Consider the following 27,633-nt stretch of genomic DNA (forward strand, 5'->3'; position numbering starts at 1 on the left):
ACTGTAGGGGCTGCTGTGCTGCAAGTAGCCAACGCAATCATTGACCAGCTGCTATCAAAGATAGTGACTCTGGGAAATGTGCAGACCACTGTGGATGGCTTCAATGCACTGGGGTTCCCTAACTGCGGCGGGGCGATAGACGGAACGCATATCCCCATCTTGGTCCCGGCACACCGTGGCGGCCAGTCCATAAACCACAAGGGGTACTTTTCCATGGTGCTGCAAGCACTGGTGGATCACAAGGACGTTTCACCAACATCAATGTGGGATGGCCTGGAAAGGTGCATGACGCTCGCATCTCCAGGAACTCTGGTCTGTTTGAACAGCTGCAGGAAGGGACTTGCTTCCCAGACCAGAAATTACTATTGGGGATGTTGAAATGCCTATAGTTATCCTCGGGGACCCAGCCTACCCCTTAATGGCATGGCATTAAGCCCTCTGCCCTGACCCCCCCCACACACACACACACACACCCAGCCCTCTGCCCTGAGCCCTGACCCCCCCCCACACACATACACACACCCAGCCCTCTGCCCTGAGCCCGCAGCCCCGCACGCCCCCCAGGCCCGTGCCCTGAGCCGTGTGCCCCCGACCCCTGTGCCCTGCACACACCCCAGGCCCCTGCCCTGAGCCCTGTACCCCCCTCACACACACCCAGCCCTCTGCTTGACTCCTTCACCCCCCCCCCCACGACCCCAGCCCTGACTCTGGCACCCCCCCACACACCCAGACCCCCCCCGCTGACACCTGCACCCCCCTCACATGCCCCCCACGACCCCAGCCCTGACTCTGGCACCCCCACACACACCCAACACCCCCACATCCCATGCACCCCCCACATCCTGACTCTTGCACATCCCCACCCCCACCCTGAGCACCAAATGGGAGCTACTGCACACACACCCCACATTCCCACCTGCACCCCTCGCACCAAATGGGAGCTGCCCAGGTAAGTGCTCCACACCCAAATCTCCTACCCCAACCCTGAGCCCCCTCCCTCATTCTAGCTCCTGGCCAGACCCTCACCCCCATCCCTGTGCTCAGTGCACTCCCACCCTCAGCTCAGTGCAGAGAGAGAAAGAGAATGGGCCAGAACCAGGGAGAAGGTAGGTACCCACTGTATGTGGGCAGGGCCGGGACCCCAGACCGGCAGCGGGCTGAGCGGGTCCGGCAGCCGGCATCCCGGCTGGCAGGAGCCGGCGGATGGAACCCTGAGTGGCAGTGGGCTGTGGGTCCCAGCCACCGCCCCGCACAGCCCGCTGCCGGTCTGGGGTTCTGGCTGCCGGACCCTTGCCAGCCGGGGTCCCGGCCGCAGGCCCCGCTCAGCCCGCTGCCGGCCTAGGTGAACAGAACCCCAGACCAGCAGCGGGCTGAGTGGGCCGGCGGCGTAAGATCAACATTTTAATTTAATTTTGAATGAAGCTTCTTAAACATTTTGAAAACCTTGTTTATTTTACAATACAACAATAGTTTAGTTATATACTATTTAGACTTATAGAGAGAGACCTTCTAAAAAACATTAAAATGTATTACCGGCACGCGAAACCTTAAATCAGAATGAATAAATGAAGACTCGGCACACCACTTCTGAAGGTTGTCAACCCCTGTAGTAGAATGTGCTTTTGGATGTTTGAAAGTGCGCTGGCGCAGTTTACTGACTCGGTTAGATCTCAGCACAACCAAGATTACAATTGTAATTGCTGCTTCTTGTGTGCTCCACAATATCTGTGAGAGTAAGGGGGAGACTTTTATGGCGGGGTGGGAGGTTGAAGCAACTCACCTGGCTGCCAATTTCGCACAGCCAGACAACAGGGTGATTAGAAGAGCGCAGCAGGGTGTGCTGCGCATCAGAGAAGCTTTGAAACCCAGTTTCATGACTGGGCCAGAGTACGGTGTGACAGTTGTGTTTGTTTCTCTTGAAGTTACCCGCACCCTATATATATGAAAGGAAATAAAGTCAAAATTGTTTAAAAACTGTTCTTTATTATTTGATGCACAATGCATTGAGAGAAATTAGAAGGTAGACTAGGGGGGAGGGGGTTGGGTTAGGGGGGTGGAGGAGGGAAGGACAAGTCCAGAAACCAAATCAAAAGTTTGCATATGCCAGTTTTCTGGGGTTGAGTGTGTGGTTCCCCTTAGCCTCCCCCTTCGTGTTCTTGGGCATCTGGGTGAGGAGGCTATGGAACTTGGGGAGGAAGGGGCTGCAGCGGAAGTCTGTGGTCTTGCTGCCTTTCCCGCATTAGATCCACCATACAGCGGAGCATGTCAGTTTGCTCCCACATGAGCTTGACCATAGTCCTGTCTGCTCTCATCGCATGCCTCCCTCCTCTCTTCGTGTTCCTGTAATGCTTTATGGGACTCCGCAATTGTTTGCCTCCATGCATTCAGCTGGGCCCTATCAGTGCGGGAGGACTGCATGAGCTCGGAGAACATGTCATCCCGAGTTAGTTTTTTCCGCCTTCTAATCTGGACCAGCCTCTGGGATGGAGTAGATAGGGGCTGCATTGAAACATTTGCACCTGTGGGAGGAGAAAAAGGGAGGGTAGTATTTTAAAAAATACGTTGCCGAGAACAAAGGGGGCACTTCGGTATGAGTAAGCCATCACACACGGCCGGGCAACAGAATTCATCTTGCAAGCAGCCCCTAGGGGCACGCGGGGTTCTGCTTCTTCTACATTCATTTCAATGCTTTCAAACTGCTGGGCCCCCTTTCCCATAGCAAGCAATGCCTGGTGGGTTTGCCATATAAAAGGAGGGCCTGCGGGCTCTCTGGGATGATCACTGCACACAATAACCCCCCCTCCTCACCCTCCACCGCATGGCTCTGATCAGACTCAGAGCAGGAATGAGCTGAGCCATTTACTCTAAACGCGAACAAACCAGCACGGCTGGGTTCCCCACCACCGCGTGGCTCCGATCAGGCTCTCACTCACCAGAAGTACCTTCTCCAGGGTCATGGAACAGGAGCCCACCTTGGGAGTGAGGAGAGGCTATTGGATCCAGCGTTAAGATTCGTTCCGGCTAGGGGGGAAAACGGATTCCCCACTTGCCGCCTGTGCACTGTCCTCCTCTTCGTCCTCCAATGTCTCTTCCTCCTTGCTCCGTGCAACTCCCCCCTTGCAGGTGTCCACGGACAGTGGTGGGGTAGTGGTGGCATCACCCCCCATAATTGCATGGAGCTCACAGTAAAAGCGGAATGTATGGGGCTGTGACCCAGAGCGCCCATTTGCCTCCCTGGCTTTTTGGTACGCTTGCCTGAGCTCCCTGATTTTTGTACGACACTGCTCTGTGTCCCTGGAGTAGCCTCTTTCCGTCATGGCCCTGGAGACTTTAGCGTAGGTATTTGCATTCCTTTTTTTTGGAACATAGTTCTGCCATAACAGACTCGTCTCCCCAACATGCGATGAGATACAGTACCTCCTGTTCGGACCATGCTGGAGCTCATCCGCGAATCCGGGACTGCGTGATCTCTTGTGATGGTGGACTCTGCATGGTCGCCTGTGATGGTGGACTGTGCTCATGGTCACCTGTGCTGATGGTGACCAAACAGGAAATGAAATTCAAAAGTTCCTGGGGCTTTTCCTGCCCACCTGGCTAGTGCATTGGAGTTGAAAGTGTTGACCAGAGCGGTCACAAGGGAGCATCCTGGGATAGCTCCCGGAGGCCAATAAGGTCGAATTGCGTCCACAATACCTTTAACCCAGGATTGCAATCTCGATTTAAGCGCTACTCCACTTGCCGAGGGGGAGTACAGAAATCGAATTAAAGAGTCTTTTAAATCGAAAAAAAACGTTTGGTCATGTGGACGGAATCATTTTTTTTCCGAAATAACTTGGCTAATTCTGAAATAACTCGGCTAATTCCGAAATAACAGGCTAGTGTAGACCAGGCCTAAAAAGGCAACACCCCTCTCCCCTTCCAGTATCATCTGGCAAGAGGGCCGAGCTGAGCCCTCCCCAAGGCACTCGGGGGTTCTAAAAGGAATCTTTCTTTGCAGTAGCAGAGTTGTCCATGTCTGATGGGGGGAGACATTGGTTGAGGAAGATGATCTAAGGGGAAGCAAGTGCCAGACCCCTGGAGTCACAACAGAAAGCAGCTGTGACCTGCCCTCCTGTCCCACCAGGGTGGAGCCGGGAAGACATGGCTGCTGTCAGAGCGTGGATAGTTGTCTAGGCTGAGGCGCAGTGAGGAGACCCAAGCCAGATTGACTTTCCATCTGGCGGCTGCTGCTCCCAGGCAGGAGTCAGGCACCGGCGTATCCCTCTGACTCAGATCCCCCCATCTCACTGTCTGGTGCTGGCTCTTTTCTCCACACACTAGCAGTGGGTAACCTAAGACCTGCAGTATATGGGTCAGCTCTGACTTCTCCGCTGCTTCAGCCAAGTAGAGGCTTCCTTTGAGACCCTGCCTGTAACTGGATTTTATTGATGGCTGGGTCGTTAATAACATTTCCAGCTGTGCTAGCTAAAATGAAGAGAAGGTGAATTGCATGCAAAGGCTCAGCAGGAGGTTCTCTCCCCACTTGCCCCATTGCCCACTTGCATTGCTGTCTGGGGGATAGGGGGTGAGGTTGGGGAGCACAGGTTCCTGGCTGCTGTCTGAGCTGCAGGTACCAGCCTAGGTGGGCCAATGGCTCTGATCCAGTGCAGCAACTCTGAAGTAACAAGAGAACAATTCTCTCCATTTTCCCATTCATCTCTAGGCAGCCCTGGGCATCAGGTGTGTAACTAGACCCCAGCCTGACTCCAGACCACGATATCATCAGTGCAGTAGGTTCTTCCTGCTGGGCCCTGGCATAGGGACCTGCGGGATGCTGAGCAGTGTCCATGGGAGACACTAGGCTTTGGAGACTGGTGCTGACCCAGATAAAATCCTGCCCTTAGTGAAGCCCAGGAACCCATCCCCAAACTGCATCAGAAAAGGCACTTTGCGGAGGAAAACCGCCTTGTACGGGTGGCTGATTCTGCATCTTCTGTTGGCCGGCCCTGTAAGCACCATTCCTGGGACACGGCCATGGTGCAACGCTGACCAGTCTCCATTTGAAGAGTGAGCACAGCCAGGCTCAGGAACGTTACCATGGCGCTGGAGAGTTCCAGCAGCGAATGACGCTGTCAGGCGGAACTAACCCGGGCCCCGTTGATCCAGTCAGGAGAGAGGCTGCACTGCAGCCATATAGCCAGAGTCCAGCTCTTACAGAACTCACTGACTCCTCCCCCAGGGTCAGAAGGACAAAGGGCCTGTTCTGGCAGCTGGGGCATTTTGTTAGGAAAACAACACCCGTTATCCCTCCTGGGGGCTGTGCCCTTATGTGGTCCACCAGCCTGCGTGGCACTTAGTGCTAGATCTCCGTCCTTGCCCACAGTGTTCTCCAGCGGTCCTGGGCAGCCCATTAGACTATTCTGCAAGATCAATTTCAGGGGAAAGTGTGAAGTGTACAGGAATGTGCCTAGACCTAATGGAATTGTGCAAAAATACCAGCAGCTGCTGCGTCTGCAGTTCAGAGCAATTTATACCTTTCCTGTCAATCAGAGCATCCCGGGAGTTACTAATGCAGTCAGGAATGTGAGAACAATATGCTCTGCCTGCCCCAATAACGTCCTCAGTCAGCCTGTGGGAATTAATTACAATAAACCCCAATGGGGCAAATTAATCCAGACAGCTTCCCAAAGTTGCTGTCCCCAGTAAACTGTACAATAACCCCTGTGCTGTAAACAAACTGATGGGAACCTAACCGTGACCACAGCTGCCTGTCATCTCCCTCCATCAATGCATTCAGCATCCTCAGCACAAAGACCTGGTTCTGCGAAGCACTGAGCTCCCATTTGAAGTCTGGGGAGGGCTGCCCCAGTTACCTTCATTTGAGATACTGACTCTGAGAACAAAAAACTCTTGGGAAAGGCTGCAAGGGCCCGTTAGCAATCGTCAAGGGCAATTTAGAGCCTGGATCTGTGTTGCGTTTGCTTCGAGTGCAATACAAATCAGCAGGAGGTTGCAATGGACTGATCTGGGTGCTGTGCATTAGCCCTGGTCTACACTATGGGATTAGGTCGATTTTAAAATAAATGCGTCCACACAACCAACACTGTTCTGTCGACTTAAAGGGCTCTTAAAATGGACTTCTGTACTCCTCCCCGGCAAGGGGAGTAGCTCTAAAATCGACCTTGTTGGGTCGAATTTGGGGTAGTGCGGATGCAAATTGATGGTATGGGACTCTGGGAGCTATCCCAGAGTGCTCCATTGTGACGCTCTGGACAGCACTTTGAATTCCGATGCATTAGCCAGGTACACAGGAAAAGCCCCGGGGACTTTTGAATTTCATTTCCTGTTTGGTGAGCGTGGCAAACTCAGCAGCACAGGTGACCATGCAGTCCCCCCAGAATCATAGAGCGTAGAATGTTTCTACACTCCCCCTATCATCTTCGTCCCTGAGGTTATCACAGATTAGAAGGCCAAAAAAACGCACTCGCGATGACATGTTTTCCGAGCTCATGCAGTCCTCCCGCACTGATGGGGCACAGCTTAATGCATGGAGACATTCAGTGGCAGAGGCAAGGAAAGAATTAAGTGAGCGCGAAGAGTGGAGGCAGGACGCGATGCTGAGGCTAATGGGGGAGCAAACAGACATGATGAAGCGTCTGTTGGAGCTGCAGGAAAGCCAACAAGAGCACAGACCCTCCTCCCCCCGCATCCACTGTATAACTGCCTACCCTCCTCCCCATGTTCCATAGCCTCCTCACACAGATGCCCAAGAATGCGGCAGGGGAGGCTCCGGACACCCAGCCACTCCACTCCAGAGAATGGCCCAAGCAACAGAAGGCTGTCATTCAAATAGTTTGATTTTTAGTGTGGCTACAATAAGCAATATCCTTGTCCTTCCCTCCTCCCCCACCCCACCCAGGCTACCTTGTCCGTTATCTCATTTTTTTTAATTAATAAAGAATGCATGGTTTCAAAGCAATAGTTACTTTATTTCGAAGGGGAGAGGGTGGTTGGTTACAGGTAATTAAAATCAACAAAAGGGGCAGGTTTGCATCAAGGAGAAACACACACAACTGTCACACCGAAGCCTGGCCAGTCATGAAACTGGTTTTCAAAGCCTCTCTGATGCGCAGCACACCTTGCTGTGCTCTTCTAATTGTCCTGGTGTCTGGCTGCTCAAAATCAGACACCAGGCGATTTGCCTCAACCTCCCACCCCGCCATAAACATCTCCCCCTTACTCTCACAGATATTATGGAGCACACAGCAAGCAGCAATAACAATAGGAATGTTGATTGCGCTGAGGTCTGACCTAGTCAGCAAACAGCGCCAGCGAGCTTTTAAACATCCAAAGGCACATTCCATCACCATTCTGCACTTGCTCAGCCTATAGTTGAACTGCTCCTTACTACTGTCCAGGCTTCATGAGCCATGGGAGCAAGGGGTAGGCTGGGGTAGGTGCGACCGTGCGGTGCTGCCAGCTGGGAGAGCAGCCTGAGGCAGAAGCCTCCAGCTCGCATGATATTCCAGGCAGGACTGAATCTCCATGAGACAAAACTTAAAGAAGAGAATGACCTGGAGTCTCTGGCTCCCATTCGGTGCTCTAAGAGGAGGATAGCCATGTCTGTCCAGTTGCCCCTGATCGACCTCACCGAGGTCTGCCAGGAGCACCCAGGAGACATACGATGGGTATCAGTCCTTCTGCACCATCCGCCACGAAGGCAAGGAGCTGCTGCTGTGTAGCACTGCAGTACCGCGTCTGCCAGCAGCACCCTGGAGACATACGGTAACGGTGAGCTGAGCGGGCCCCAGGCTTGCTGTGGTATGGCATCTGCACAGGTAACCCAGGAAAAAAGGCGCGAAACGATTGTCTGCTGTTGCTTTCATGGAAGGAGGGAGAGAGGGGGGCCTGACGACATGTACCCCAAACCACCCGCGACAATGTTTTTGCCTCATCGGGCACTGGGGGCTTAACCCAGAATTCCAATGGGCAGCCGAGACTGCGGGAACTGTGAGATAGCTCTGCACCGCTCTGTAAGCCAATGCTAGCCACGGTAGTGAGGACATACTCCGCCGACTTCATGCGCTTAGTGTGGACATACGCAATCGACTGTATAAAATCAGTTTCTAAAAATCGACTTCTATAAAATCAACCTAATTTCATAGTGTGGCCATACCCTTAGTGTCAGAGTCCTTTGTCGTTCCCAAGTTAATAGCGCCAAGATAGTGAATGTGGGAAAAAATTCTTAATGTCTTAGATACACTTCAAAATATTTCCCAGGCTGGTTCTTCTGTTCCCTCGTCCCCGTTTGCTCCCTTAAGCACACTAGTGGCAGATGTAAGGAGTTTACTAGATCGTCCATTCCATAGAGCATTTTTCCTCCCTAAATGACATGAGATATTTGAAATCTTCCTGTGCAATTGACCAGGTCCCTTCATTGACAGTCGATATCTCTGCAGTCTCAAAATGGAATGTGCAATAAATCAGCTTTGGGAGTTTTGCATTTTTGGTGGATTAAACTTTATTCATCAGTGGGACAATTTTTGATCTCCCTTTGAAAGAGCCCTGTTGATGGAGCAGCTGTTGGGTTGGTTCTGGTACTGTGTGTTTGAATGGATCGGTTTGCCTGATTTTTCTTCCGTGATTTCTCTCGAGGTGGTAGTGCTTTGCCTATTTTGTAAATGCCGTGTTGTAAATGTGCAAGGAAACCAACCCCTTCTACATAGCTGATTAACTCTTCCTTTAGCTCTCCACCACTTCGAAGTTTTGAGGATGCTCTAAGGTCCCTATTGCCTATATGCTAAATCGTAGAGGGACACTGACCAGATTTTAAGACGTGTGTACATAGAAACATAACTAGGGCTGGGAGGGAAGCAGTTTTCCCATCTCATGAGAATTTTTGAGATTTCAAACATTTTTCCCATCCCAAATCAGGACAAAAAGTCAAATCTTCTCAAAGACCATCTGACTGGTTTGGGTCAATTGAAACTTTTGATTTTGACCACTCTTCTTTTTTTTTTACCCTTTTCACTATAAATGAAGTTAAATTTTTAAATGAAAAATTATTCTGAACAAAACCCCCACACTTTTTGTTAAGAAAATGTTGACATGGGACATCTTAACAATGTCAACACGTTTTGTCCGTGTTTTTCAAGTCAAAACTGACCCTTTCCCATTAACAGTTTCAGTGAATTGGCTTTTTTTCTTTTTGTGAAAAAACATTTAGTCAAATTCCTGACCAGCTGTAATGCAGTGTAGTTTTAGATGTGTCAGTACCAGGATACTAGAGAGAGAAGAATGATCCCAAAAAGAGCTCTGTGTGGCTTGAAAGCTTGTCTCTCTCACCAACAAAAGTTGGTCCAGTAAAAGATCTTACCTTGCCCACCTTGTCTCAGATGTAATTATAACATTCCTTCAGCTTGGACAATGTTTCTCTTTTGCTTTTAGTTAGTTTCGTGTTCTGATTCTTATGCACTAGCCCAGCGCTAACACTGCAGTGGACACTTTACTTAATTTTTTTTTTTTTAATCTGAAACCCTTTTTAAAACTTCATGGTAACACTTCTTTTGGTCTTAGGTTTTCTTGAAGCTGGTTTTTTTCCAGCATCTACTTTCAGGGATAGACTTGCTCTGCCAGTGTTGCTTTAAGAAGGAGGCCCACGATCAAATCTCTACAAATAGCGATTCCAGAGTATTTCGCTGTGTGCTGGTGCTTGCATTTAGCAAGAGCATCGTCCTTCCAGTTTAGTGGGATAAGCAAAAGAAGGAATGAGTCTAGGTGCTCTGCAGGCTTCAGCTGGCGTGGAGAGAGCTCTGGAGCCGGAGGAGGTGCTCGGCTGCGGATTTCATTGCTGGTTATTTATAGAAGCAGGGAGACGGAGGGGGGGGTAATTAGCTCTGCAACCAAAAGTTAGGTGTGTACGTGTAGTCTCCCCTCTCCCCACATGCCTCGTGCTGCTGCAGGGTGTCCAGCCGCGATCCCTTCTGCAGCACGGCATCGGGCTTGGGCTCCAGCTCTGCCATCTATCCAGCATGTGAGGCGGGAAGGGCGAGTGTGGAATTAGTCAGGTTACCTGCAGAGGCAGAAGAGTCGTTCTCCTGGCCTCAGCCCTGTGGTGAGACACCTGCACTCTGCCAGCTGCCACCATTGGGTCTGTGATGAATGATGCAAGCAGGATAGAAACAGAGCACGCAGCAGCAGCAGCATTTCCCTGCTCCCAGCCCCACCGTTCCAGTAAGCAGATCTCTGGCTCGCCCCTTGTACCTCTTCCCTTTTCATGGCTCTGTTCTGTGTGTCTCACACCTGAGATCTAGGCAGGGCAGAAAGCCCAGCTTAATCTCCGCCAGTATCTGGAATTCAGGGATGTCCGATCTCCGCGCCATTGTTATTTAAATCTTCTTGGAGAGAGTCCTTTCAAAGCTATGGCTGTCTGCACTATCTCAAAGCTCTCTATTCTCTAGGCTGAAGATCTGCCCCAGTTCCAGCCGTCAGTGCAGCTACACGAGTGCAAACCTGTAGTGCAGACAGGCAAGCCCATATCGCTCCCAGGCAGCTTAGCGCTGCTAGAAACCAGGGCAAGCTGCAGAGGAGCAAATCATGGCGTAGAGCCGTGGTTCTCAACTGGGGGTCCACGGACTGTGTCTAAGGCTTAGACTGAAAACTGACTGAACAGAATGCAACGCTATGTACAGACGATCGATTTCCAGTGGGGTCCACACCTCATTCGAAATTTCCAAAGGGGTCCGCAAATGAAAAAAGGTTGAAAAGCACAGGCCTAGAGCATCCTTGCCCATGTGTGCTAGGAACTGCATTGCTGCAGCTCCGCTGGTGGCAGTAATCAGAGCGAATGTGCAGTGCAGACAGTGCCCTGGAGAGGGACTCTTGCCCGGTGTTGGACAGGTCAGGTCGGTTCACCTCTAGCTCTGCACTAGGTAGGCTTGTACCTGGCTTTTCAAGCTGCCTTGTTCTCCATCAGCCGCCTGGCATCACGTCCCCTCTGTCCCCTGGCCCAGGAGTTGTGCACTCAGCCTGTGGACCCTCTGGAGTGTGCAGTCACACACCAGAACGAATGGGGAATTGGAGCGCTGCTTCCCTCCGATTTCGTGTGGCCCAGGAAGCAGCTGTTTTCCGCCTTGCTATTCATAAAGCTGCAGGCCGAGCTGGGCTGGTGGCCTGTATGTGGGTGATCAGACTCAGGGTGTTGAGTGAGTCTGGCAGTGGCTGGAGGCCCCTGTCTCTGGTTCTTGAGTAACCCCATCGTGCTGACGGTTGGAGCGGCGCTGAGCGAGAGGGGCCCGCCCTCGGCCGGGGAAAGGCTCCTTGAGGGCGGGTTGGAAATAGAAGGTAGGCGGTGGTGGAAGATGCCGGGCTCTGCTCTGCACAGAGTATGTTCCCTTTGCTGAACCGTTTCACGTCCGAGGATTGGTGTTGGTATTGACACAGATCATTTCGCCTGAGTGCTCTGAAGAGGGCATGTTTTAGTGGTCTTCGTGCGCCTGGCAGGTGCGGGATTGCTGGCCCTGAAGAATGAATTCCCCTGTTGTCCCCCCAGAGACAGACACACACTTCGCTGCTAATGTGCCTCGGCCCAGACCTGGAGGGATGCCCCCTACGAGCCAGAGGGGAGTCGGGTCTCGGGCTGGCCTGGGTGACTGGTGCCAGCTCTAGCTCTCGAGGTGAAGGTGTGTCTGTGCACACAACACAGGATGCAGCTGGGAGCTGTCAGTCCGTGCTGGTCTCCAGGTCATGCTGTTTCCAGCTGATCCTGGCCACACTAGTCGAAGCCCCCAGCCCCGGTGATGTGATGCAGAGCGTAGAAGCCAGGCGTGAACCGCCCTCTTCACCTTAACACTGGAGTTAAACTGAGAGGGCAGCGTGGGCAACTCGCTGTGTGTGAGCAGATCCAGCCTCCCCACCGCAGGCACGCCCCCTTCACTCCACCCCACCTGGCAGCAGTCCCCGCCTGCCTGGCCATTCCTTGGTAGCACCCGCCACACACACTGCCCTGTTGTTTTAAATGAGGTTTCCTGCAGCTCCCGCCTGGAGGGGGAATGGGAAAATCCAGGCTAAGGAGGGGAAGAGTCATAGAATATCAGGGTTAGAAGGGACCTCAGGAGGTCATCTAGTCCAACTCCAGCAGGACCAATCCCCAGACAGATTTTTGCCTCAGATCCCTAAATGGCCCCCTCAAGGATTGAACTCACAACCCTGGGTTTAGCAGGCCAATGCTCAAACCACTGAGCTATCCCTCCCCCCTAGACTAGAGTGAAGCACAAGGAGTGGAGCTGGGGTTGCAGTGAGCTCTGCTCTGGCAAATTAGAGCGTTCCCTTACTCTCCAGATCTCTGTTCAGGACACAGTCACCTCAGAGAGGCTGAGGGCTCAGCAGTGGAAGCCAGGGAGTCCGAGGTTACCATGGAAGTTAGGTGTGAGGGAGAGCAGTGTGTACGGGGATGGCTGTGCAGTGCGACACGGTGGGAACGCAGCTAGGCCATACTGTCTACATGGAGATCACTGTCTGCCAGTGTTTTTGCTGGAAGCCCATTGCTCACCCATTAGTGCAGGTGTCTAACTCTCTATTCCCCCCTGTCTGCATTAGGTAAACTTCAACGAGCCGCTTTCCATGCTGCAGAGGCTGACCGAGGACCTGGAATACCACGAGCTGCTGGACAAAGCCGTGAAGTGCGAGAGCTCCACAGAGCAGATGTGTTTCGTTGCTGCATTTTCAGTGTCTTCCTACTCGACGACTGTGCACCGCACTGCAAAGCCGTTCAACCCCCTGCTGGGGGAAACCTACGAACTCGACCGGCTAGATGAGCTTGGCTTCCGATCGCTCTGCGAGCAGGTATGGGCAGGGCTGCGGGAAAGGGGCTCTTCATGTCAGTCTTTCAGGAGCACTATCGCATTCTTCGAAGAGCGATTTCCTGGGGCTCCCCCGGTCCACACTGGTCCTGCTTCCATTGCCGTCAAGGGGCCCAGCAGTGGATCCTACACAAGTAACTCTTGCAGAAGGCAGAAGCAAAACATGCATTCCCCAGGGTAACAGGGTGGAAATGATGGGGAGACCAGGGGGAGGTGGGAGCTGGGAGCCTCTCCGAACATATCAAATCTAGAATGAAACTATCGCAGTTTTAACTAGCTGGACATAGGTACCAAATTGCCAGCCCTGGGGCTGGGATGAGCTTGCACATGGAGCTTTGCAGCTAAATTCTCCACAGATGTGTTGTCTTTGTCGACGGTCATGCTTAATCTGTAGGCGCAAACGTGAACAGGTTTTGTGTTTCCATTGTGGAGGGGATTGTTCAGAACCTAATGTCAGGATACGTTGAGTTAAATCTGGTTCGGGGCGATAGTTCCCGTATGTAGAACGTCAAATGCGTGAGACCCCCACTGTATAAACTTGGCTGCGACTCCACCCTTTGCTCCCGGGGACTGACGGGAGCTGCCATTGGCTCCCTTGGAACAGGCACAGGGCTGGTCACAGGGATCTGCAGGGGACAGAACTGGATACCCAGGGGAAGCCAAGGAGGGGGCTCGTGCAGTGACACCCTCAGGAGGCTAAAGGGAGCCCAGGAGTTTCCCTGGCACCACCAGCTGGGCTTCCAAAGGCTAGGGGTGTGATGTTCAGTAATGCCCACAGAGTGTCTGGATATGGGGAAGGGAGTGGGAGGATGGTGACAGATCATAGTGAAAGCCAGGGAGCGTTTGGGGGAAGGCCAGGAGCTCAGCTTTGGCCATGCAAAGCTTGAGTGAGCAGCGAGACACCCAAGACGGAGGTGTCGGCCAGACAGGCCAGGAAGCGGGATTGGATGGATGGTGACAGATCAGGTGTGCCGAGCCAATCAGGCTAGAGATGGTAATTGGAGTGCGAGAGCATGAGGTCACTCAGGAAGAGGGTGTAAAGCGAGAAGAGGAAGGCAAGGTCAGGGCCCTGTGGGACCCCCGGAGCGTGGGAGAGAGGAGAAGGACCCACCAGGAGAGATGCTGAAGCAGCAGGAGAGGATGGAGTGGGTGGGACACACTTTGTTAATTGAAACTGAAAGAAGAAGACGCCTTGTGGAGCCAAAATTGTCCTGAATGACAGGAAATGAAGAAAACAGCAAGGAGATGGTCATCCCATGGAATCTTGGCTAGAAGGTTGCTGTCCCCCAGGCGGGGGCGGGGGGTGTCTCTGGCTTCTCTCCTTGAGGTCCCCGAGGTGCCAGCCGCACGGTGCCAAAGCCAGTCTTGTGAGAGTCCTGCTGTAATTGTCTGTGTGCTGGGATGGGCGGCGATGCCCTGCGCGTGGAGGGCGTTGTCTTCTCAGCCTGTGGCAGGATCGATGACTCGGTCAGGGGTGGCCACTGTGGGAAGTGATGTTGATTCCAGTGGGGAGTAAAGAGCCATGGCAAGGAATGGCCTCCTGTGAGAGACAAGAGTGAAGCACGGGAGTCCTCAAACACCCCTTCCCCTCTGCATTCGTTCAGCATCACAGGAGCGCTGCCCCAGAATGCTGAGGGGCTCAGTCGCCTAGTGGGTTCGTGCTCCAGCTGTGTAGCTCTAGAGCCCTGTATTCCAATCCTAACTGGCTACAGGCCAGCGATCAAACAAGCCCGATGGAGTCACACAGCGATTAGCCCATCGGCCTCCAGGACGGGGTTTCATCTGTGACGTTTGAGCAGAATGGGAAATAGCAGTGAGGGCGAAACACTGCTACCGTTGAACTATTAGCATAAACTGCTGCCTTTGCAATGTCACGGAGAGGCCTATTTGACAAGCCGGTTCCTCTCTGCTCTGAGTGTCTCTGCAGAGGTGGATGGGGCTCGGTAGCTTTCTTTGTCTTTGTCTTGGAATGAAAAGGTTTCATTGCATGGCCCTAACGCAAACGAAGATCCTCGAGCTTCCCAGTGTATCCAAGGCTTGCCTGGCGAGCAGAAGGTCTTAATTAAAACCTGGTGAGCTTAATTAGCCAAGATCTGTAAAGAAAATTGACTCGTGACAAGTGACTATTCAATACTTTTGGCTGCTCCATCCCATCCTCCTGGTGGATAGATTTACAGGGCCATTTATTTTCCTTCCCCCATCTGTAGACAGTGGTGTTGACATGGTGATTTATGTTATCCAGAAGGTTTAATTGCCATCTTGGAAAACAAGGTCCCATGGAGCAAGAGAACTGTTTGATCTTTGTCTAGATCAGCATTTCTCAAATGCAGCCACCATGGTTGCATGTGACCACCAGTGGATTTTTTTTTTTGCAGCCACGACAGCCTCCAAATCATGGGCGGAGACGGGGGGGGGGAAAGCAGCGCCCCTCCCTGCAGCACCCAGCTGTTGCTCCTGAATACCTGCTACCAAGAGTAGCGAGATGCACTGTCTTGGGGTTTGTGCTGGCGCCGCCAGCAGGGATTGGTGCCCTGCACTGCACCACCTCCTCGGAGCTCTGGGCAGTGCCTCTGGAGACAGGTGAGGCCGGTGTGTGCGGTGCCGAAGTTGGCTCTTGTCGGTGGAGGCAGCTGCAGCGTTTGGTCACCGGGGCTCTCCCTGGGCAGCTCCATCCGGGCTGGGGCCTGGGGAGCCTGGAACTCTGCAGGCAGCCGGTGAGTTCCCGACCCACCTTCCCCGGAGCAGGCTCTCGATGAAGGGCTGAGGGAGGCAAGGACAGAGAGACAGGATTTGTCAGAGCAGCCACCAGCAGGAACCCCTGGTCTAGATTATGAAACCCTGAACAAAACACAAATATCTGCATGTGACACACAGCCCATCCCCCTGCAAAGGCAGGACACAGCTCCCTGATTGACATATCTGATAGGACACCGACCCTGGCAGTCTTCTGGAGCTAATGCTCTGGTATTAAACTCTTGCTTCCTTCTACACTAGACATTTCCCTTAAGATTTAAACTGGTCTTGGTGTCAAAATGTTTCTGAAACGCCTTTGCGATGCAGTGTGAGAAGCAGCAGGCCAGCGGCTGGCGCTGCGTGGCGAAAGCATTGTGTGTTACATCAAGGGGAACAGTCTAGTACCCGTCTCCTTGACAGACGACCCCTAGGTAGAGCCCTGTGGGCTTGCCTGGTCTCACAGCGGCAACTAGGGTGACCAGATAGCAAATGTGAAAAATCGGGATGGGGGTGGGAGGTAATAGGAGCCTATATAAGAAAAAGATCCAAAAATCGGGACTGTCCCTATAAAATCGGGACATCTGGTCACCCTAGCGGCAACTAAGAGGCTCCACTCACCCGCCACCATTCCCGCTTCGACGTGCTCTGATGGGGCAGGAAGGTGCCCGCTGCAGGGATGACCCTGGGCACAAGTCACCTTCTCCGGTGACAGGCCACTCACTCATCATGGGCTCCACCTCCTGAGAGCCAAAGGCCTGGAAAGGCCCCTCAAGTGCTTGGTACTGATTAATGAGAGAGCACCAGCAGCACCCCTCAGCCTGGGGCCTGCGACCCTTCGGCACCATGCCGAGCACCTACCACCTGGGAGTCATGTTCCTGGGTACCCAGCACTTGGATATCGGCAGTCTCGCCATCGAGTGGTTTCACTGTGAGCCCAGTACTGGAGGCACCTCTCCCCTGGAGAGGCTGAGGGTGGCAAAATCTAAGCCACCAGTTACTGAACCATCAATACAGCTAGTCAAGGAGGTGTCTCTGGTACCAACCCCTTCCCCGGAATTCAGGGATCTGAGTAGAATGGTCCATCCTTGGAGGGAATCTCCTTGTCCCCATCCAGACAGAGCAGGGGGACCTCTCCCACCCCTTGCTGTGGCTCTGGGAGGCAGAGCTGCAGCCACTCCAAGCCTGTTTAGGGCTTTGAGTGAGAGCCAGGCGTTCCCATTGAGCTGACACCAGTGCGGAGCCGAGGGCCCTGGTGTGACGGCCAGCACTGCTGTGTTCTGAGCTAGCCGAGCGTGCTCCACTCCAGATCGCTTATTACCGCTGCAGGTTAGGTTCCCATCGGCTAGGAAAAGGCGGCCACAGCCAAGGAAAGTGCACGTGTTTGTGTGCCCAGTGACAATTGGAGGGCAAAGGCCCACGTTTGCAGTGAGGCAACCACTCATCCAATGCTTCTCTTCGTCATTCAGCATTGCCCCCTTCCTCCCTGGATGGAGCCTGAGCCAGCCACTTTTCAGCCAGGACTCTATTCTGTGTAGCCCCTAGGACAGCAGGGAAACAGCACTCTCCCTGCTTCCCGAGGAGTGTACGGCTGGGTGTTCAGTGTGCTGCTAAACGCTGTTGCCCAGAGCATCTTCTGATCCCTCCTGGCACCTGACACATGCGGTGGAAGGAGCTATGTGACGGGACCGGGCCCTGCTGGAACATGGAGAGCCTTTGGGGTAGAGGAGCAGGCGTCCATCCCAACCCTGGGAGAATTCTGCCAGAGGAAGGAACAAAGCTAGTTTAGGGTGGCTCCATCCACCCCCACCAGCTCCTAGGGAGAGGTCATCAGCCCCTTGCGATCCGGGGTGTTGAGGGCCTCCAGTCGGTCTGAGATCACTGGTATGGGCATTCAACCATGTCCTGAGATCACCCATCGCTTAAACCAGCGCCGTCTCCAGGCAAGATCCAGCTCCGAGGCCTGGCAGGAGGAGAAGGAGATTCCAGAGGCAGTAGGAAGTTGCTGGAGGTGACCGTAAACACCTTCTCGGTGTCCTTTCCCGTGAAGGGGAGGCTGGGGAGGAGCAGCGATTTGTGAGGCTTGTGCAGAAAGATGCTGATTTCAAGCAGCCTTGCCAGGGGCCTGGCTAACAGGGCTGCAAGTTATCAACGCTCATTCTCGTGGTGATGGGTAGTTTTGAAATCCACTCTCCAGCACTGATGGGCAGGCTGGTTAACTCACTGGTCCACTTGGCTCCTAGCAGAACGGGGGCTTCACACTGGTCCCCTACACGGAGCGGATGGTGGAGAGCAAGCCAGTCCTGGAGGATGCCAGCGCATTGCTGGCGTTCCGCGGCTCCTGCACGCTGGCTGGAGGGTGGCATCTGGGATGTACTGGAAGGGCTGGGTCTCTTGCTGCTGCCGGCGCCAGGCCCCCCGCTAGCCCCCCAGGCTGCCCTGGACCCAGAGCTGTCCTGTCCATAGGACGGATCAGGGCAACCGCCCCAGGCCCCATGCTTTGGGGGGCCCCGCCCTTCATGGGGACGCGGGGTCCAGGATGGCCTGGGGGGTTAGCGAGGGACCTGGCCAGCAGCTGCAAGCAACCTGGCCCCAGCCTGCCCCACTCCACTCCCTGCCCCCATTCCACCCCTTCCCACAAGCCCCTGCCCCACCTCTTTTCGGCTTTCGCCCCCTCCCCCGAGCAATGCCGGGAGCTGGCGGGGCGGGGAGGGCTGGGGCAGGGTGACTTGCTGCTGCCAGCACCAGGCCCCCTGCTAACCCCCCAGGCTGCCCTGGACCCCGCGTCCCCCTGAAGCACGGGGCCCCCCAAAGTGCGGGGCCCAGGGCGGTTGCCCCTCTCTGTCCTATGGACGTTCTGGGCACCACCAAAAATTATACAAACCTGGTGCCCATGCTGCTGGGCCTTGCTGAGGGCAGGGAGAGGCGGTGTTGGTGTAGAGAAGGCGGCGCGTGTGATAGGAGGTGTTCGGAGACTCCAGAAGCCAGTGTAGAGAAGGCTGGCACGTGTGATAGGAGGTGTTCGGAGACTCCAGAAGCCAGTGTGGAGAAGGCTGGCGCATGTGATAGGAGGTGTTCGGAGACTCCAGAAGCCAGTGTAGAGAAGGCTGGCGCGTGTGATAGGAGGTGTTGGTGTGGAGAAGGCTGGCGCGTGTGATAGGAGGTGTTGGTGTGGAGAAGGCTGGCGCGGGTGATAGGAGGTGTTGGTGAGAGAAGGCTGGCGCGTGTGATAGGAGGTGTTGGTGTGGAGAAGGCTGGCGCGTGTGATAGGAGGTGTTGGTGTGGAGAAGGCTGGCGCGGGTGATAGGAGGTGTTGGTGAGAGAAGGCGGCACGTGTGATAGGAGGTGTTGGTGAGAGAAGGCTGGCGCGGGTGATAGGAGGTGTTGGTGAGAGAAGGCTGGCGCGGGTGATAGGAGGTGTTGGTGTGGAGAAGGCTGGCGCGTGTGATAGGAGGTGTTGGTGTGGAGAAGGCTGGCGCGTGTGATAGGAGGTGTTGGTGTGGAGAAGGCAGCGCGTGTGATAGGAGGTGTTGGTGAGAGAAGGCTGGCACGGGTGATAGGAGGTGTTGGTGAGAGAAGGCTGGCGCGTGTGATAGGAGGTGTTGGTGTGGAGAAGGCTGGCGCGTGTGATAGGAGGTGTTGGTGTGGAGAAGGCTGGCGCGGGTGATAGGAGGTGTTGGTGAGAGAAGGCTGGCGCGGGTGATAGGAGGTGTTGGTGTAGAGAAGGCTGGCGCGGGTGATAGGAGGTATTGGTGTGGAGAAGGCTGGCGCGTTTGATAGGAGGTGTTGGTGTAGAGAAGGCTGGCGCGTGTGATAGGAGGTGTTGGTGTGGAGAAGGCGGCGCGTGTGATAGGAGGTGTTGGTGTGGAGAAGGCTGGCGTGTGTGATAGGAGGTGTTGGTGTGGAGAAGGCTGGCGCGTGTGATAGGAGGTGTTGGTGTAGAGAAGGCTGGCGCGTGTGATAGGAGATGTTGGTGTGGAGAAGGCGGCGCGTGTGATAGGAGGTGTTGGTGTGGAGAAGGCGGCGCGTGTGAGAGGAGATGTTGGTGTGGAGAAGGCGGCGCGTGTGATAGGAGGTGTTGGTGTGGAGAAGGCTGGCGCGTGTGATAGGAGATGTTCGGAGACTCCAGAAGCCAGTGAAAGAAGTGTCTGCCCTGCTGGCTGTTTCACACACAGCATCTCTTCAAGCTCTAAGAAGTCCATCCCCGCCCCACCCTACAGCTGCTGGCCAGGATTTTCCCATGATGCACTTGAACATCCCAGAAAGGAAGTAGCTTGAAATGGCTTCACCTGAGGAGCCCGTCAGTGAAGAACAAATCAAACAGGGCGTCTGCATAATTCTCCTCAGAAACCTTCCGGTACATCCCAGATGCCATCCTCCAGCCAGCGTGCAGGAGCCGCGGAACGCCAGCAACGCACTGGCATCCTCCAGGACTGACTTGCTCTCCAGCATCCGCTCCGTGTAGGGGACCAGTGTGAAGCCCCCGTTCTGCTAGGAGCCGAGTGGACCAGTGAGTTAACCAGCCTTCCCATCAGTGCTGGAGAGTGGACTTCAAAACTACCCATCACCACGAGAATGAGCTTTGATAACTTGTAGCCTGGTCCGTTCAGAACATTTGTTCTCATCACGACGACACCAACCCAGAGAGACAGGGCAGTTGGGGCTGCAGGTCAGGGCCGGGGTTCATCAGCAGAGCTGTGGCGGGAAGGCCTCTGGACTGGAACAGCAGGGAATGCTGTGCTGCAGGTTAGGACTGGCAGAGCTGTGTTGGGAAGTCAGCAATCGGCTGCTGCTCCCCATTGCTCACGTCCCGCCAGCACCAGCCTCATGCACCAAATGGCTCTTCTATTAAAAATCCGCTCTGGAGTTGTTGCAAACCTCGCTCGGCCTTCCTTACGCTGGCATGGCTTAACAGGGACAAATCACATTGTGGCTGTGAGAGCAATGCCTCCCTTGCAGAGACGTGCGTCACAACAACGCTCAGAGGAGCGGGTAAAAGAGAGAGGCTCTTGGGGTTCATTTAGACACTCTATGGGGCTCTACTTTACATCATGCATTCAGTGACAATCAGTCCTACAGATGTGACAGGCTAGATTGCGCAGCGGGAAACAGTGCAGGTTTCAGGCACGGTATGATGGACGTGGCTGGGAATACACAGCAAGCCGGCATGGGTGTGCTGCAACATCTTATGTTTAATTCAGTGTTCTCTGACAGAGTTTGATGTTCTTCCATTTTCCTTTGGTAATAAGCCTTTGGATGGTGGCTTGACTCTCTCGCCCCCTGGAGACAGTCTTGCTAAGCAAAGGATGTTCGAGACCCTGATCTCAGCTGGGCTCCAGAGGTGTTACCGTGATACAAATCATTAGCAATCATAAACAGCTTAGGTAAAATCTGTGCAACTGGTGTGTGTGGACAAGGCCAGTGTGCCTGCAGACAAACCGAGGGTTGTAGCCGCGGTGGGCTGGGCTGGACAGACACGAAGGCCCTCGCTGAAGAGGTCGATCCAACTGGAGGGAGGGTTGGCTTCCCCTCAAGCCAGATGGACTCTTTGGGGTTTCATTCCCTGTAATTTTTTTGCCAGGTTGTCACCTTTGGGCATTTAGGCCAAAATTCTCTCCCTCGGGCACCTCACGTTAGACACCTAAATGCAGCCATCTCAGCACCTGAACAGCTGGTCTGCGCACCCGCCGCTCTGAAAAACCGGCCCCCAAGTGAGGTGCCTAAAGACGGATGGAGGTGCCTCACCTTTGTCGCCAAGGGCCCGCCTCCTCTCAGGAAAGCACAGGCCGAGGAGAGCCCTTCCAGAGCTTTGCTTCCTTCCTCTGGCACAATTCTCCCAGGGTTGGGATGGACACCTGCTCTCAGGAAAGCACAGGCCGGGGAGAGCCCTTCCAGAGCTTTGCTTCCTTCCTCTGGCACAATTCTCCCAGGGTTGGGATGGACACCTGCTCTCAGGAAAGCACAGGCCGGGGAGAGCCCTTCCAGAGCTTTGCTGACGCGAGGGGGAGGGATCTTCCTGGAAAGCGGCTGAGCTCCCGTGAGGAGATTGCTGCCAGGGGCTGGCCTCTGTTGCAGCTATTTATGGAGCAGCGGCATCTTCCGTGGGTGGCTGTGAATTGCTTAATGCTTCATGCATTATAGATCAAGGGCTCTTTAACGAAACAAAGCTACGTCTCCTCCCCCAGAGTCGGGTCGCCGAGGGCCAGGCCTTCCTGGCCCAGGCAAAGCACGCGGGTACGTGCCACAGGGCTCATCGTTTTCGGTGTATGAAGCCGTCCAAATAACACTGCTGCAGATTTGCGCATGCTGCTTTCTATGCTCAGCATGTACGATAAGCTGCCCCTGGCTTGGTCCCTCACCGTCCGTGCAGCAGCTTGTGGGTTCGTGTCTGGCCCTGTAGGTCCATTAACCCTTTAATGCTGTGTGGCCATGGCCATCAAGGGGGCTTGTGCCTGGTCCTTCACTAGTGTGCCAGAGGGGTCCGAGTGGTGCTCAGGGGAGTTAACCGGTCCCTGAGTTCAGTGGTCTGTCACAGCAGACTCAGTACTCAGTACGCTAGGTGGCGCAGCTGGCACATTCCAGCCCTGGCACTACCCCAGCATGTCTCCTAACAAAGCTCTTTGTAAGGATCCCCACCGTGAGCTCTCAGCAGTGTCTGAACCTGGGACCTTCACCACCAAAGCACAGGCCTCTGGCACTCGAGCTAAAGGAATAACTCCATTCGCTGGCAGCTGTGGTAGGCTGTTATACACCCTGCCATCTCCCTTTGGCTGGAGCCCTCGTGGTGAAAGCTCTGGCCTGGGATGGGATGCCATCCAGCCTGCCCTTGTGCATCGTAGGTTGGCACATCAGCCTTCTCCACTCTTGGCCATTGTTGACAATGTCCCGCCAACCAGTAAAGGGCATGAGCAGGCTCCAGGCCACTTATTTAAAGCAGGGTCTTGTGCCCCCCAGGCAGGTCACTGATTTCTAGCTGAGTGAATAGCCAGGAGCCCTGTGATGTTTGCCGCTCCTCCGCGGCCCAGTGACCACAAACGTCCCTGCCGGGGGCTGGGAGTGTCCAGGCAGCCCCTGCATCTAGCGCACCGCGCTGCTCAGATCCCTGAGTTTAACGGATAGCCGTGTTCTCCAGCCCTTTTAAACTCGCTGCTTTGGCCTGTTCCCCTTTAAAGAGTGCTGTGGTGGCACCATCTCTCTGCTGGGGGAAGGGAGGGAATTGAGAAACACAATCCTCCTATGGCACAGTCCTCCTGGTCTCTGTGGGTAGTGTGGGCTCGTCTGCAGGCCCACACCCAAGCCGGCTTGCTGTTTATTCCCAGCCCTTTGACTCTCCCCGCTGGTGGAGAGCAGCCCCTGTATGAGGGCACACAAGGAAGGGAGAGAAAGTTCTGTCTTCCGTGCCCACAGCCAGGATTGGATAGTGGACTGCATTGGATGAAGCCATCTGCCAAGGGGACTGACAGGAGCCTCTTGTTTGGGATTTAACACTAGTGTTTTGTGGGAACGATCCTGCAGTGGCCCCAGGGAGATGGGCTGCATGCTCTCTGCCAGCTGCAGCCTCTGGTCACCTGCGCTGGGCTCTAGTCGTGGGACTTTTCACTGTGGGGCACTGGTTACTGGAGCATTACAAGTAAAGCAGTTAAAGAACTTGACTTCAGATTAGAGTGCATCCAGATAATCAGATTCTCTTCACTAACTCTATGCCAGTCCCCCAGCAGCCTAGCTAGTGGGCACTTTGTTGCACGTGCTCCTGATCTGCAGGCCTCGGCTCTCTGAGCAGAGAGAGATTTGCATAATAATATGCACAAAGGAGAGGGAGCGAGCTAGCTAATGAAAACTGATCTAATCTTGCAAATGGGTCCTGAGTGCAGGTGGCGACGCAGTGTAACCCTTGCAGCGCCCCCTGCCTGCCTGCACGGGAGTGCCAGGTACACCAGGAATGCATCAATAAAACAGCACACCGGTGGGCTTCTCGTAATGCCAGCATCTGCACTTCTGCTCCCAGAGTCGTTCTGTTGTTCCTGCCAGTGTGTCATCCAGGGATCAAGCCGTTTGTTAATTCTGTGCAAGTGTGGGTGAGTTGATTCCGCACAAAGGCTGCTGTTGGAAACACAGGCTTTAGGTTATTGTGTAGTTACTAAAAAAAAAGAACAGGAGTACTTGTGGCACCTTAGAGACTAACAAATTTATTAGAGCATAAGCTTTCGTGGGCTACAGCCCAGTAGCCCACGAAAGCTTATGCTCTAATAAATTTGTTAGTCTCTAAGGTGCCACAAGTACTCCTGTTCTTTTTGCAGATACAGACTAACACGGCTGCTACTCTGAAACCTGTGTAGTTACTAGTTATCTTGGCGGAAAACCTGCCTTGTGCAAAATCTCTGCAACAAATTGACCCGTCATTTACCTCGGCAATGCCTGGGAAACCATGGGAGGGGATCGCTTTGCTGCTGGTCCTTCACCAGACTTGCTGTGCCCTGGAAACCTAGTTGGCACATGCAACAGCATGGCCAGTGCCCACTTCCCGGGATATAGAATCATAGAATATCAGGGTTGGAAGGGACCTCAGGAGGTCATCTAGTCCAACCCCCTGCTCAAAGCAAGACCAATCCCCAACTAAATCATCCCAGCCAGGGCTTTGTCAAGCCTGATCTTAAAAACCTCTAAGGAAGGAGATTCCACCACCTCCATAGGTAACCCATTCCAGTGCTTCACCATCATCCTACTGAAAAAGTTTTTCCTAATATCCAACCTAAACCTCCTCCACTGCAACTTGAGACCATTACTCCTTGTTCTGTCATCTGCTGCCACTGAGAACAGTTTAGATCCATCCTCTTTGGAACCCCCTTTCAGGTAGTTGAAAGCAGCTATCAAATCCCCCTTCATTCTTCTCTTCTGCAGACTAAACAATCCCAGTTCCCTCAGCCTCTCCTCATAAGTCATGTGCTCCACCCCCTAATCATTTTTGTTGCCCTCCGCTGGACTCTTTCCAATTTTTCCACATCCTTCTTGTAGTGTGGGGCCCAAAACTGGACACAGTACTCCAGATGAGGCCTCACCAATGCCGAATAGAGGGGAATGATCACATCGCTTGAGCTTCTGGCAATGCCCCTACTTATACAGCCCAAAATGCCGTTAGCCTTCTTGGCAACAAGGGCACACTGCTGACTCATATCCAGCTTCTCATCCACTGTAGACATGCAGGTGTCTGGAACGGCCACGGCTCCTGCGGACTAACTTGCCAGGGGCTGGTGGCACAGTGGGATCATGCACAAAGCCTTTCTCTTCTGAAGACTTTGTGTCAAGTCCCATGCTAAGGGAGCAGTGTGGGACTGTTTGAAATAGTTGTTTAGCTAAGCTGGGACCTGGGATCCTAGCAGCCCCCAGGCCCCTGTGCTTCCTGGTGAAATGTTTGTTTTCCTCTTAAAAAGGAGCTCTCCAGGGAACATGTGAAGGGCCCCAGCAGCAGGACTAGGCCATCTCCATACCCATTGTTTGAGATACTGTCCTGCATCTACATCTCTATTGCTGAGAGGTAATTCTCAGAGGGGAGGCAAGGGGTGACTCTGGCAGATCGAATTGACTCTGCACGGGGTACTGGTCCCAAGACCCTAGTACAGCCAATAGGAGGGGTTGACAGATGGTCGCAGGGGCCCCCATGGCATGGGGTACCAGCAGCTCCTCGTTAGAGGTGGTGGAGGTTGGTCCCACGCCTGTGAGAGTCTTTTGGATGGTGGTGGATACACAGGGCCAGGGAAGAATGGTTCATCGGATGGCTCAGAATATCCCGATGAGAAGAAGGCTGGTTCCGGTTCCAGTGGTGGTACCATCGGTGCCGTTGGAGGGTAGATGTATTCTGTGTATGGGATGGGTCATGAGCTCCTTCCAGCAGTCAAGTTTCTCGGAGGTGCTATTATCTCCCTGGAAACGGACAGGCCTGATGGAGGAGGTGATTCCAGATCCGGGAGAGCAAAATGTCCTGTGGGGCAGCAACAGATTCGGATCTCCTCTTTGTGAGAACGGTTCTGTTTGTCCAGCCATTGCAGCCGGTGAGGAGGGTGGTATCCGAAGTTGGCAATGATCGGATTTCGTCAGCGCCAACAGATCCTAGGGCTGGGAGGAGATTGGGACGATGGTTCCGATGGAACACAGTCCGGTACTGATGGAGCCCAGTTCTTATGGGCTTTCTTGTCGGGCATCAATAGTAGCAAGGACTCTACTAGAAAAATCGTACCTAGCTAAATGGAAACACTTCTCTTCCTGGGCACAACAAAGAGGTATGTGACGGGTTCGGTCACAGAGATCCCCTTGGGACTGTCACCTGATGTGCTGAAATTACCTCTGAGCCCGTTTTCCCTGCCAGCTTGGGACTCCAGAACCCTGCCTTGTTGAGCCAGACACGCCAGCCTGCTGCAACACAGGCCCAGGGTCTGGGCCACACCCCCAAAACTGCAAACTTTAACTAAAAACAGCTCAGCAGGTTACCTGTCTCTAGCACCCAGACACCTAGTTCCCAATGGGATCCAAACCCCAAATAAATCCATTTTACTCTGTATAAAGCTTATACAGGGTAAATTCGTAAATTGTCCGCCCTCTATATCACTGATAGAGAGATATGCACAGCTGTTTGCTCCCCCGGGTATTAATCACTTACTCTGGGTTTATTAATAAATAAAAGTGATTTTATTAAGTATAAAAAGTAGGATTTAAGTGGTTTCAAGTAATAACAGACAGAACAAAGTAAGTCACCAAGCAAAATAAAGCAAAAACACGCAAGTCTAAGCCTAATACATTAAGAACCTGATTACAGGTAATATCTCACCATCAGAGATGTTCCAATAAGCTTCTTTCACAGACTAGACTCCTTCCTAATCCTTCCTAGCCCAATCCTTTCCTCTGGTACAGTCCTTGTTAGTTCCAGCAGACATCTCAGGTGGTAAGCAGGGGTTTTCTCATGACTGGCAGCCTCCTTTGTCCTGCTCCACCTCCTTTTATAGCTTTGGCACAAGGCAGGAATCTTTTGTCTCTCTGGGTTCCTACCTTCTAAATGGAAAAGTACCCAGATTTAAGGTGGATTCCATTATCAGGTGACATGGTCACATGTCACTGTAAGACCCCTAGTCTCCATTCCCCATGGGCTGGCCCACAGGTGCACAGGAAGACTTGCAGGTAAATAAACCATTTACAACCAATTGTCCTAGTCAGTGGGAGCCATCAAGATTCTAAACCACCGTTAATGGCCCACACTTTGCATAATTACAATAGGACCTCAGAGTTATACTTCATATTTCTAGCTTCAAATACAAGAATGATACATGCATACGAATAAGAGGAATATATTCAGTAGTTTCTAACCTTTGTTATGATACCTTACAAGAGACCTTTTGCATAAAGCATATTCCAGTTACATCATATTCACACTCATAAGCATATTTCCATAAAACATATGGAGTGCAACGTCACGAGGTGCTCTCCCAGAGACGACAGCTAGTCCTCTCCTCTTGGACTAGATCCGATCTGTGAAGACATCAGCTTTGTCCATCAACTCCTTGCGAGTCTACTTTGCAGCGATCAGCACATACCATCCACCTTCTCAGAGCTACTCAGTCTTCACCAACCCCCTGACCAACAGATTCTGGAAAAGCCTAATCAGAACCTTCCCACCTACTCAGAAGCCTGGTCCCTAGTGGGACACAAACCTTGTTCTCTCAGCATTCACATGCTCCCCACCCTTTGAACCTATAGCTACTTGCTCCATGCCCCTCCTTTCCATGAAGGTTGCTTTCCTTGTAGCCATTGCCTCAGTGAGAAGGGTTGGACTAAAATCCAGTTATCCAAATAGGATATTCTCTTGCCGGTTACTGAGGAATTGAAGGAGGAGATTTTGCTGTATTTCTCATTTGTAATCCAGTTGCTCCGGGGATTTAGGCTGTAATTGCATTGGTACAAATAATCTCTTAACTCGTTTAATGCAGCGGGTCTTTGGGCCCCCTGGCTGCAGAATGTTACAGCTGATGCACAGAGCTCACCGCACTGGAGACAGTGCAGACTGGCTGTCTGAGCCCCA

General features: G+C 53.3%; 1 protein-coding gene across 6 annotated transcripts in view; it reads left to right on the forward strand.

Annotated features, from left to right (window-relative positions):
• The window catches only part of LOC101933726 (oxysterol-binding protein 2), a 374,699-nt gene that overhangs the window by 336,321 nt on the left and 10,745 nt on the right, over nt 1-27,633 (forward strand). For all 6 annotated transcript variants that reach the window (XM_065568637.1, XM_065568638.1, XM_065568641.1 and 3 more), the window contains one exon: nt 12,577-12,822. In XM_065568637.1, coding sequence (XP_065424709.1) covers nt 12,577-12,822 — 246 coding nt within the window. The remainder of the gene's footprint in view (nt 1-12,576; nt 12,823-27,633) is intronic.

The sequence above is a fragment of the Chrysemys picta genome, chromosome 15 (genome assembly GCF_011386835.1).
Source record: "Chrysemys picta bellii isolate R12L10 chromosome 15, ASM1138683v2, whole genome shotgun sequence".
Taxonomy (NCBI): domain Eukaryota; kingdom Metazoa; phylum Chordata; order Testudines; family Emydidae; genus Chrysemys; species Chrysemys picta.